Here is a 13882-nt window from a genome sequence, read left to right on the forward strand (position 1 = left end):
CGTGGTGAATTATGCCCCCTCCGCCATCTTGCTTCTGTCAGATGATCTGACGCCTCAAGAACAGTGGTTTTCAAACATTTTCAAAATGTATAAACACAATCTTAACCATTATTCGGTTCACTCTCCCCCTTTAAAAAGAGAATGTGAATCTTTTGCAACAACAACAGGGACAGGTGCAGGCAGTAACACAACTGAATTATGCATAAAAAACTCTGGAAATTAATAAAGCGCCATGGAAGTGCATAAACAAATCAGCTGTGTTTCCCCCTATAATTTTACCTTAAAATAAAATTGATTTCCAAGAAGGAGGCATTGTATAATTGTTTGTTAATATAAAAGATAAAAAGCACTCTGTTGATAGAAGATCCACATCTTATGTGGCCCCTGCATGGAATAATCTCCTTGACAATCACTGATTTCCATGTTTATGATTGTTCATAACATACATCCTTGGTTTAGTATGACAAAACACACAATGCTTTTCTTCCACATATCTAGAAATTTCCTTCCAAGTTCAGCTGTTGAAAAAAAGACAATTTCACACTTTTTAGCTCATCTGAATGCATCAATCAACTAGCATATTCTCTCCATTGTGATTCTATCACTTTGCATGGCGCTTGTAACACTTTGAAATCTGACCTTGTTTTTATATTCCTAGCAGCACCTGTCTCATTTATTCCTTCTTATCATACATGCCAAAGAAATTGTTCCTATCTAAAAACAAATGAATCTTGCAGTGGGTTGAGCGTGGATTTCGTATATAGATTAACTGTTCAGACGACAGTGAATTGTTTCAAAGTATTCCTTTGCCAAAAGTAGACATGATAGATTATGCACTTTGATAAATTAAACAGGTTTGTTCAAGTTCTGACAGAGAAAGAGGAGCTTTTAACCTCTGCAATAGAAACATTTGCCCTTCAAACAGTCTGATCTATATCTGAAATTCAACAGCTTCTGCAGACTCAGTTCATGACATGGGAGGTAATTACGATGGCGGGCCCGCCATTGTTGTGCTGCCTGGGACCACCTGCCTGTATGGCGGCGGTCCTGCACGTAGAATTATGGTGTGACCACCACCGTGGCGGTCGCATCTTGCATCTTTACCATTGCGGTGGGTGCTGCTGGCTGTAGCACCCGCCGAAATGTTAAAAATATATGTAGTGCGTTTCCCCGCACTACGTGACAGGCACCACGCGGTGCCTGCCACTTAATGCAGGTAAATGTAGGGGGTACCATAGGTATCCTCCCAGTGTACCACCACCTCCCCCCAATACAAGGGGGCCCGCAACGGGCCCCTGAAACCAATCCCCGCCAGCATTTCCATGGTGGTTTCACCGCCATGAAAAGGCTGGCTACAGCCAGTATTGTATTATGGCGGACAGTGCCTGCTAGTCACTGTCACCATTTTCAAGATGCTAACCGCTCTGCCAGGCAATCGGTATGATTGCCTCTGGCGGAGGCGTGGCGGGGGTCTTTGCAACCACCGCGGACCTGAAACGGTTCCCACCACCCTCGTAATTTGGCTGGGGAAAATTGATGTCTGATGGCAGAGGGCCTGCCACTGCATGGCTGGCAATGGCGGACCCTCTGCCATTGTAATGACTCCCATAGTTTGTTGATTTATTGCTCACCATCTTCCATGCATCAAACACAACATACACAGTGAATATTTTTTAAGTAATTTGCTCTGGCCGATTAGCTGGCTTTAAGACACGGATACATATGTGGATGAGAATGAATTCTATACGACTGCACAGCAATATTGCAAAGCAATGGCATTCTACTTTGGAGGGGACATGTTGAGCATGTTAAGTGAAAACTGGACATTTTTATTTCACAGATTTCAAAATACCCAAGTGAGACCTGCTTTTTGGTGCATGATCTGTTTTGAAACAATTCATCTGCACATTGTGATGTAACAACTATCAATAACGTCCTTAGAAATGTAGGAAATAATTTGACCGATCAGAGTGTATCAAGTGTATTGCATCACAATGCTAATGCTCATCATCAAAAAAACTATACATGGCAATCAGAAATGCTATCACCTGGTAGACCATGGCAAGTACTAGACCACCAACAGTATCTTTATTTTCAGATTCAATTGCCGTTGTTTTGCAGAATGCTTCAGCATCGTCTTCAAAATCGCCAATGACACCATTTTTACCTGTGGTTTCAGCATTCCCATTTTTCAAGAGACTTATAGCTACATCACTATCATCTAGATCTGGAGAAAATTCATGAATTTGCATCGAAGTCTGAAAATGTTTGGTCACTTCCACTTCATTACAGATGAACCATCACTGGTCTCATTCAAGTATTGTTCTCTTTCCAGGGCTGCACGTTTGGAAATATCCCTATGCTCTGATAACAAATTGAACTTAAATGAAACAGTCAGAAGCTGCTATCTTTTGGCTTATATAAATAATTGAAACAATTTTACACTATTTTCCTTTTTTTATTCTTTGGATTTGTTTGTATCCAGTCACAATAATTGAAAAAGAAATAAAATAAAATAGCCTAGTTTTTTCATGTCCTATGTGTAAATATATGCATATATATATTCATTGAATGGGCACCATTATCACTGCAGGATGCTATAATCCTCAGATATATTCTATACTCTGTATCCCCCTTTTAAATTATATAGATTTGTTTATTTAGATGTATCTTTCAAATATGAATGCACAATTATTAATGTTGTTATTCATTGAGAGGGAGTAATTTAGCTTCCTTTAATGTATTCATGTTTATTTCTGCACCTTTTGTATTGTTTTCCAGTTATTGTTTCTAAATAATGAGCAATGCTTCATAAAAAGTGATATATTGATTTCCCTGATATTGTTTCTAAGCAATAGTCAACATTTCATTGGATATAAGTAAGTGAAAGGTTAGAGGGGCTTTACCCCTAACTGTATATTCTGAAAATGTTCAATAAGGCTCCAACAGAGTATAGAAACTGGAACAAAGCATAATTAGATAGTGAGAAACTTAGCTCCAGTGATACAAGACTGAGGGCCACTGAGTAGTCGTAAACACCTTTCACTGCTGAAGGCTATAAGGAAGGGACATCAGGTTCTCTGATCGGCTTATCTGCCGACTTGAGGACATAGCTACTGAGAAGCAGGCAGGAACAGCAGCCGATCTTTCTTCACTGAACATTGCTTCTATTGTTCAGAAAAGGTATTTGGGTGTGAACCATTTTTGAAACTCGAGTAGGTCCCTTTTTGGTGTTAAGGTTAGCTTAGTTAGCTTAGGAAAGGAGGGGTTGGGGACATTGATGTACAGAAGCCTCATATAACTGTCATAATTTTACTTTATTTTCTATTGCACTGCCTTCTGACAGCTATCATAGCCACCATCTTGTTTATTTTGTATAATAGTTAATACTAAGATAGGATTTTGATCTTAATGAATCTTGAAAATATATTCATAGGTCCATAGTGTTCTTTAGTGTACCAATTTATGCTGAAAAGGGATTTTGGTTCTAATGACAATCCCAGTGAAAACTCAGAGGACTGACTGTTAGATAAAACATACATCGCTCAAGTAATGCTTAGTGGGATGTGTGTCAGGTTGGCAAATTGAGTAAGTGCGTAGCACCAGAGGCTGTAGAAAACCAATTTCTGGGCCTTGTTTTGTGGAGAAATACAGAATATGTATCAGCCACGTAAGACAGCAGTCTGCTGCAATAGCTACGGCATCATGAGACAGAACAATCAGGAATACTTGACACAATGCCATGAGAGACAGTAATACAGACACAAAGGCATGTCAGATACTAATCAGCAATAACAGAGCACTGTGAAAAAGCAATAATTAATAAGAAGAAAGCAATGAACAATAATCCGAATAGAGTAATCTAAGTTTGCAAGCACTAATAAACGCCACACAAGGGACATCAGTTAGCAATAATATGCACAGGGCAATGCAAGACTGCAATCACAACAACAGACAAAAGCCACAGAAGACATCAGTCAATAAATGACATACACATGCAAGCCTCTGCTGTCAGTAAAGTCAAGTCAAGTAAGTCTTTATTCAGAATTGATAAACAAATTAATAAAAGATGTATAACTATCAAAAAGTGCGAAAACACTTCCAAAATTCCTTCAAAAGGCATATGACAATGAATTTCCTACAGTAAAAAGACAACACAGTATAAATAATTCAAGATACTAACATCTTAAAATGTACTACTTTTGTGATACATATGTGGAGGAATCTCAGCTAAAAATATAGTCCCACTATCGATTCATTTTGACCATATCTGGGATAATTTGTCAATAATAGAAATGGAGGAGGGAATGAAGATAATATCAGAGTTAAAGGACACAGACTCATGTGGGATAGCAATCACCAAAACAGGAAAGAGGCTTGAGGAATAACAATCAGCAGTAACAGGCACAGAGGTATGAGCGACCGCAATCAGAAATAGCATGTACCAAACATGAAATAGTGATGCAGTATCATTCAAGACAGTAATATGTAATAACAGGTGCAAAATTACGTGGGACAGTAGTCTGTTGCAATAGGCACTAGGGCCTTATTACGTGTTTGGCGGTCTTCCTATAGGACTGCGGCCGTGGCAGTCCCAGGAAGACGGCCAAGCCTTCGGCATTCCCGCCCACTGGATTCCCACAGTAATTCATGGCTGGCAGTGTGCTGGCGGAAAGTTTGGCTAAGAGGAGAGCCTACAAAGCATACCACCGCTGTGATGTGACAACGCCTCCAGCACGTCCGTGCACGATGTGGCATGCACTGTGTTGTGCATGCCACACGGTGCATGCAGGACTGTGCACCTTTGGGGGCACATCATGTGCACCCCACACACACCCCTATGTGCAGATTTGCCAGGGGAGCCTTATGAGGGACCTATACATGCCCTTACGCCAAGCATTTCATGGCAGGGTCCCTGCCATGAAATGCTTGGTGGAAAGGCAAGTCTTAATCTGCTTGGTGGGGCCAGCAAAGACACTGCCATGATTCCCACCTGATTTCCCTACTGCTTCCTCTGCGGGATCCTGAGTCCTGGCAGTGGCGGTGGTCTTGTGGCGGTCCCACCGCCACCACTGTAATCAGTCGGAAGGCCCGAGGTGATGGGGGCAGTGAGACCGCCATCCATGGGTCTGGGATCCAAAGACCTGCACACTCGTAATTAGGCCCAGAGTCATGAGACAGGACAATCACCAGTAACTGACAAGATGCTATGACACAGCAGTAAGAGGCATAAATCCAGCAACCAGCAATGACTGGCGTCTAGCTATGCAAAAGCAGGACTCATAACAGGAATAGACGAATACAAGGCAAATACCAGACAAAAAGCACTGTGTCATGGTTGCACAGTGGTGTGAGGCAGCAATCATTTATAAGGAACACAGGCCCACCTGAGACATTAATTATAAGTAGCAGATACAGAACCATGCTAAACAGCAGTTAGCAATAATTAGCATGGAGCTACATGAGGCACAATCAACAGTAATAGCCACAAGGGCAGGCAACTCCCCAATCAGCAGAGCCATCTGAGATGGCATTGAGCTGTAAAAGTCATGTTCGACACCAAACATTAGTGGTATCATGTGGCCTGGACATAGGGACAGTAGCCACCCACGCTAATAGGAGTGATAAAATGGAAATGTAATTTGCAGTCCACTGGCACAACGAACAGCTAATGCCCTGGGCAGAAATCACATTATGAACAGCTGAAGATTAAAAACATTTACGTTCATCATGACATAACACAATATTACAACATCAACAAAACATGGCACAGTGACAAAGAACAGGACCATACATACTGAACATAGCAGTCCCAGGCAGGACAAATAGCACTGAAGAGTAGCTGGTCAAAAACTAGACTACTGCAAACTCTGTAAACCTCGGTGTTTCATTTTGGGCACCAGGTCAGGATTTATGTGGAGTCTGTGTTAGTGTGCACTGTGAAAGAAATTGGGTTACTGGTTGGGTGGGGTGAAACCCAATTTTCTGTGCGATATCATTTGCATTTTTAACTGAAACTGGCTCAAATTGTCAATTACCTTCTCTATACATAACTGCTGAGTATCCAAATAATCATCTTTAATATAAGCATTTTCCGCCTGCAGCAATAGCTTTACTTAAGGTAGCTAGGGAAATGAATTCTCAATGTCAGGATCCATGCCACATTTGCAGGATAGTCACAAGGGATCAAAATCTATGTATTGATTCAGCTAAATGTCACACAGAAAAAACACAAATTATTCTAACATAGTTTGTAAGCAGAAACAAAATAGATTAGCTTAAAAACATAACTACTTAAAAGTACACAGAAAACACAAGTATTATGATTATTGTTAGGAAGCCAATAGTAGGTCCTTTCATGTCTCCCCCTTGTGAGTGGCCATGCTGACCCGGTGTAGGCTCCAACTGGGAGAACAATATATGGCATGTAAATCTGATTGAACAGTCCAATTGCATCACTAGTGGTGTTAGCCCCATATTGTTTAAACAATTGGAAGATATTTGCTTTCATAAGGCGTATAAGCAAGAAGAGGCAAAACATCTCTAGCCCTCCCAGAGAGCAGCTGTCTTGGCCAATGTTTGCTTTAGTTGACTACTTAGTAGTGAAAGCCCCAACAGGCAGGGTTCCAAGCCTGAATTTAGTATAAAGAACATAATATTTCAGGTTTAATCAAATCAAGGTAAGGTTTTTCGACTCGAGATAGGGACCCACATGGGTTACATTACTTTGAATGTAGGTAACCGTAAAGGAATTCAACACTCCTTTCTCTGGAAATTGAGCGTTATGTCTGCCCCTTTTGGTGAGTTCCTGTCTGCACCATTTGCTCCAAACATTTCTCCTACATTATATTCTCTATGGAACATTTCTATTTCTTTGTCTGTTTGATGGGGAGTTGTCAACTTGAACTTCTTGTTGGTATTTTTTTTTTTTTAAATCTGTGAAAACGCCTGGGAAATATGAAGATATTACATACTACATCCAAAATCTAATTGGTAAGAAGGTCACAATGTAAATATCCTACACTTAGGACCACTTAGAGAACACCCATCTACTCACCTTTTCGATCTGGTCAATGTAGAGGTCAATAAAATCTTGGTGTTCCTCCTTTGGGCTCTCCTGGTGATCCCTTACCTCCTTCTTCACGTAATTACGGGCATACTCCAAGAGTTCAAAGACCTTCTGGTGAGGGCCTGGGAGGAGGCGTATCAGCCGTGGGAATGTCTCGTGCAGCTGAAGAAAAATACAATAACTACTATACTTCACATGAAATAAGAAACACATTTAATGCGGTACTGAAAAAGTATCCAAATACCCCACAGTCCGTATTGGAAATCACATTTTTTGCTTTCCAAAATGAATCAAACACATTAAAAAGACACAAATTGTGATTTCATGGTCTCTCTGTTTATGTTTGTGCATCCCTTCTTTACAGTCTCCATCAATTTTTCACTGTTCAGAGGGTTCACCGAGAGATGCTCTGTGGTCATAATTATGAATCTATATTTTCGATGTTCTAAAAACATGGCAGATTTTGAGCATATGCACAAACCCTTAATCCATGTCAGAAAAGAAGTGGTACATTTAAGACATACATATGTGGATGTACTTCATTGGCCATATGTGTGGTTCAGAAATCATTATAGCAATGCATTCACTTTGCAAAATGTAACATTAGAAAGTATGTTTCTAAGTGTTCTGATATATTTTAAGACGTACCTTGTTTTAAGCAAAAGGTTATGTGTACAGAATTATATAATGCAGTCAAAGTGGAAAAACATAGGTTTAAAATATTGTTTCCCAAAGTTCTTCATTAGGCATGTGGATTTTCAATGCATTCCTATGATACTACATCTGTCTTTGTGTTGCAGACAACAAATTCATTACTCTAAGTGATAAAGTTGCATTGTCTAAGTGGAGTCTGCCAGACCCCATGCAAGCCTAGCTTTTAGCAGTCAATTCAGAGTTTGAGAACCAAAGCTGAGAAGGAAGGGTAACATGGGGACAGGAGTTATGGAGCTGACATACAAGAGTTCATCTGTAGTGTATAGATAGGGGGTTCAGCATCCCGGAGGTGTCCATCCTCATCCAATGAGGTCTTTTTTGCTGTGAGCCAAAGGTCCAGAAGTGGGAAGGCTGCAACCCATTACGAAGGAAACTGGAAGTAAAATTGGTCGACAGAGGTGGTGCAGAGATTAAATGGACAAGGCTCAATTCCGACCAATTGATCCACATCAGTAATGCGATTAGGCCTAATGTTCCTCTTGAAGATGGCACTAGTGCTTATGGTCATTTGTAACAAGACTATACTAGCACTTATGTACATATGTAACGATATGGTATTTTGCACAATATAACGTTCCACCTTCTAACAATATGTACCCTCATCTAGTCATGGATAGTGTCTTGACCACCCCATACCTTATGTGCATAATGCATGGGGACCTCAGCACATATTGACTAATATTATATTATCTTTTAAGTGCTTGAACTATAATCGGCCATTTGTATCTTTTTACTCGTCTACTGTTTCTTCCTGTGTACTCTTTGACCATGTGGCATTTACTATTCGTGGTTCACCAACGCCCACATGATCCTAGACTGGATCAACCATGCCCCACCAATCTGTATGTGCAATTTCAATTCTTTATACAATGTGCCTCCTTTCTCTGTATATTGACTTTTAAACTGTACGCATAATTGCGCAATTGGTGATTGTGTTTTGGTGTTTAAGTTTATGCACTACCTCAAGCCTTGAGGAAGTCCTAAGCCTGCACGCCACAGAGGGCGAAACACATGTTGGCTGCACTTTCATTGTGTTGCACTTTGGTCTACCTAAGCCACTTGGATCAATAAACTGGACTTTGTCCTGCTAAAGGCTTGTGTTCTGTTTACATTTGCTATCCAATAGGAAAGAGAATTGTCCATTTAATCTCTATACCTGAGTTTGTGGCAGCTGCTGATTTACAAATATATTTCTTCTTCAGTACAAGAATAATGTGCGTCTTCACTCAGCTCCATTTAAAACTTGCCATGTATTTAGTCTCACCAGGCTCAGAAACAGTGAAAAATGACAAGCAGCAAAATCACGTTCAAATGCAAGGCCTGTTTCATCTAAATGACAGCCTAAGCGAAAACTTATTTTTCAATTGAAAAAGAAAGAGGATGGACACAGGAGGGATTGTGTAGGAAGGTAGGATCCTTTTAGCATGGTTACCTCCACTCTTTGCTTGGTGTCAGTATGACTGGGATCCTGCTAATCAGTATAAAGTACTACAGCACCCAGAACATAGGTACACCAGGTGTCTCCTATTGACTGCAGTATGTATTTTGCCACCCAATGGGAGTCCACTTAAACTTTGACTACAGGCCTGCCATTTATGCCTGTGTGAGTTGGTGCTGGTATCTCTCACGACAGATACAAGTTTCCTTATTCCTTCGGTCACTGCCCTTAAAACCTATATGACTACCCTTGGGCAGGCTCTTCAGTCATGAGTGCAGGGTGCTTGGTTATAAGTGTAAGGGTATCCCTGTATGAGCAGGACACCCTACAAACCTGGAGTCAATTCTCCAGGCTTTGTAAGTGCGGTCAGCTATTTTAATACATATAGTGGACATCAGTCATTACAAGATGTCTAACTGTATAGTGACTGTACTGAACCTGATCATGTTTGGTATCAGGCAAAAACCAAAGGAAATGATGGACGGAGTGTTGAACATTGCAAGCACTCACCCCCAGTCAACTGATCTGCCACTGGATTCAAGCAAGCCTGGCTGAAGACGGCTGAAATGCCAGAAACCGGTCCTAGGAAGCTTGTTTCTGGTCCAGGGAAGACATGGCTTGGCAGTTCGGGCTGGACTGTTCCCATGAGGCACAGGGTCAGACTGATTTGCATATGGCCATGTCTGAACTTGGGTGGCAGAGTGGGCTAAAGAATGGTGATGGATTAAACCCAGATCAGTTGACTGGGTGTGAGTGCTTGCAATGTTCAACACTCCGTCCATCATTTCCTTTGATTTTTGCCATGTTTGGTATCAATCATGTTCGAATCATACCCCAACACAGATTCGAGTGTTGGGGGGGGCTCTGTTGGGTACCTCTCTGTACGCCCGGTAACAGCTTTTCAGGGTCTTCCAGCAAGCTAGTGCTACTGCCAACCACAGATGCAATTCTGCCCTCCTGCTGCTGAGCCAAGTTCAAGCAGGGGAAGGTAGAACAATAGGTTTCCTGTCAAGGGAGGTGTGACCACCTCCCAGACAGGACTCAGTGTATTAGGCTGGGGTGGGGGTGCTTGCTAGAGAGACTAGACTGCTTTGAAGGGCACATTTGGTGCTCTCCTTGCTTACTCCAGTTTGAGCCAGTCCAGGGAGCCCTGGTTTCCCGCTCTGGCACGAAACTTGACAAAGGACATGGGAGTATCTTCCCCTCTGTCCAGCTCCTCCTCTCGAAGGGACCCCAGAGTTGTTCCAGCCCTTTCCTTAGGGCAGTGGTTCCCAAACTTTCCACCCCTGAGGACCCCCATTGAGTCACTACTGGAAGCCGGGGACCCCAAAGCAATTTGTATGATTTAAATGTCAAACATTAAAACTGTAATTCCAAAAAAATAAACACACACATGTGCACACCAAACAGACTAGACTTGAATTACTAAAGATTTAAGTATTTTCATATTAACAATATTTGCACAAATAAAAAACCTAAACGAGAAGGTTGGTGCTGCATCTCGCAACTAACTTTTCATTGTTTGGTTTTATTTACTGCCAAGGCTGGACTGGAAACCAAAAGCTGCTCTGGAAAATGTTGTCATACCAGTCCCCGTATAGTGCACAGCAAGTGAGCCTGACCACTACTTTGGGGGGCTCTCTCCCAAGAAAAGTTAGGGGAAAATGGTGCATTTTACAACTCATTTGTCATTATATATTAAATTGTATTAGCTTTTAAAACATAGTAAATAATGACTTTACTATGCACCAGGATACAACAATCTTTTGTCAATCTTCAATGAATGACAATCTTCAATAATTCCCTCACTACTACCCTCCAACAGCGCCTCTCATATCTCCATAGCTCCACTGTCACGTATATTTAATTTATCGTATAGCACCTTTCATACCACTGTAGGGTTACAGAGCACTTTACATCACACACATACAGAGACAATGAATCATACGTGTGTAAATCAGTGAATAGAAAATGTGACATAAGACAAAGAGGACTACAAGGTGTAGGATTCACATGTCATCCATACTGGTAGGCATTTTTTAAGAGTGCTTGGTATAGAGAAGCACAAAGTCAGGATTCAGAACATAACACAAGGGTTAGCGTTGACTATAATAATAATGATTTATTTCTACCCAAACAAACCTTTTTAGCAGCATCGGAATAATGAAAGACTGGGAAAAAGCATAACTTACTAACTTGTACCATGTAGTTTGTATGCAGCTCTTTAATGGCAGTTTATAGCTCATTGTGCTAGATTACGATTGGATCTAGTGAACTGCACAATAACAAAATAATCTCTATGGCAAAAGCAGGAACCCACTGAGCTATGCACAAAACAAAATACTGCTTTTAAAAAAATGCATGGTAGACATTCTTCGCAGCAGGCATATTACCCATCTGCGCTTCCTTAGATGAGTCAAAGCTGCCACTGGACAAACCCCCCCATCTCTCTCCAGCAGGTACATTAATCGCGGACCCCAGTTTGGGAACCACTGCCTTAGGGTACTTAAGGGCTTACTAGTGGGTGGTCTCTTAGATTTGTCGTGGGACAAGACTCAAGCCTGAAACTATGTCCCTCTTCGACCGTCTGGACACTGACTTCATTGGACTTCAACTGGAATCTAGACTGCATCAAGCAAGACTACTGCTGTTCCTGGTCGCGCTGTTCTTCAAGTCTTCTTTGTTGTCTGTGCCTGCGCTTCTTCCAGGTTCTTCAACAGATCTGTGGACCTCAAGGAAACCCTTAGAAATCTCCCTTGGAGTGAAAGAGTCACTCCCCTGCATCTGCAGGCATCACAACGAAGCTGACTGGTCTGCTCGCTACAGACTACCTGAGGCTCAACAACACAGGTGGTGGTTCTGCAACTCTTTTGAGGCCTGGCGTGTCCTCTCTGCACTTCTGAGGCCAGTATCCCTCATCGGAACCACTAGGACCTAACCCCTTTGTACCCCATCCACTTGCCATTGCCAAGGCTTGTTGGCTCTGCCCTCCAGCGATCCTTGAGCTACAAAAAGCTCCAACCTCCAGCTTCTCTTCCCTCCAAGATCACCAACCTCATTGCATCCTCTGCTGCGTGGGCCTTCATCTTTGGTGAGCTGCTCGAGGTCCTCTTGTGACTCCTGTGCCTTCGGCCTGTGGGTCCTCCTGAGGGTCTTCTAGTGCTTCAGTGGGCTCCCCTGCTTGCTCAAAGCCTGCTGTGACTCCCCTGCTGTTGGTGAGTCTCTTTGACCTTGCTGGTTCCAACATTGCTCCTTCTTTGTCTTCCACGCCAGTTGCAGCTACCAAGGCTCGTTGGTGCTCCCACCAGACAACGACCATCTGGTCACTGATATCCAAGTGAAACAGCTCATTCAAGGCTTCTAGTCTTCCCCAGCTGCAGTGACAAAGTCACCATTGACTCTTCAGAACCTCCTGACATTGGTGGGCATTGTGTCTTCGTGCCCACTGGTCACTTCTGAGTGGCATAGACTCTGTTCCCTCTGCTTGCCAGTTCTTCACTTCCAAATTCCACCCTTGGATTTCACTGGACTTCTTCACCGTCTTCTCCAGAATAATTTTCTTCTAAGTCTTCCATTATAGTCTACGGTGGTTTCTGATGTCTCCTCACCCCTATGCAGCTGGCTTCCCTGGTGTAGTTAACCTGGTTCCCGGGGCATCCAGGGGCGGGGTGACTCTCCAACCTTCCATCCTTCAAAGGAATTATTCAGGGTCCTCTGGGAAGAGTCCTTCTTCTGCAAAACTGCAACATGACTTCTCCATTGGTCACGCAGCTGAGTTCCCACTTTGCACACAGCCTAGTGGGGTTCCTGGGTACTTACCTTGGGTGGTTCCTTGTATCCCTGCATCCTCTGGGTCTTCTGGTCTAAATCCCATTCTCCTTTGTAGTTCTCTTCAACTTTCTTAGATTATGGGTTGCGCTCCCCCCACTGGAGACCACTGTATTTTTGCTACTTACCTGCTTACATTTGAAGTATTCTTGTGTATTGTGTTGATATCTCTGGGTAGGAGATGTACCAATGTATTAGTGCGTGTTGTGTATTAAATAGAAGTATTTTTATATAAATACTGTGTGCTTCGTGTTCATTTAACTCACACTTTGTTGCATGTCACAAGATGGATTGGATACTAGCAAACTAAATCAGGTACATCTAAAACTCCACCTGCTCAACCCATTCATCTCTATATGAGAACAATGTGCAGGCCTTGACCACACTGACTGCAAAGGTAAATGCCCACACTGTGATTATGCAGGCAACTGCATCTCATATTGCTGTCATCCATACATTAATGGAATGATGGAGGAGGTACTGATAGAATAATTAAAAAACCACCAACCATGCAACTGTTCAGCAATCCTAACTGAGCTAGGAGAAGTCCTGGGGGTGATACAATCAATATTAATTGATTATAAGAGGAATATTGCAGCCGGAGGGGACATAATCAGGAAATTCACTCACTACCTTAGATTGGTAAATTTAAATGGAAAATCACTCTCAATCCAGAATTTATTCTAAATTGAGACCCAGGTCAACTGGAGGTAATCTGTAAGAAGGATGCTCACAGTGCCAATACGGAGGCAATCACTTGAGCTATAGCAACAAACAAAGCAGCCCCCACAAATGAAAGGTAAATTGAAAAAACACAGCTATGTAAAAGATTT

General features: G+C 42.1%; 1 protein-coding gene across 2 annotated transcripts in view; it reads right to left on the reverse strand.

Moving 5' to 3' along the window:
* LOC146786206 (cytochrome P450 2J5-like) overlaps positions 1-13882 on the reverse strand; it is a 336717-nt gene that overhangs the window by 102449 nt on the left and 220386 nt on the right. For both annotated transcript variants that reach the window (XM_085635783.1, XM_085635782.1), the window contains exon 5: positions 7058-7231. In XM_085635783.1, coding sequence (XP_085491909.1) covers positions 7058-7231 — 174 coding nt within the window. The remainder of the gene's footprint in view (positions 1-7057; positions 7232-13882) is intronic.

The sequence above is a fragment of the Triturus cristatus genome, chromosome 11 (assembly GCF_964204655.1).
Source record: "Triturus cristatus chromosome 11, aTriCri1.1, whole genome shotgun sequence".
Classification (NCBI taxonomy): Eukaryota; Metazoa; Chordata; class Amphibia; order Caudata; family Salamandridae; genus Triturus; species Triturus cristatus.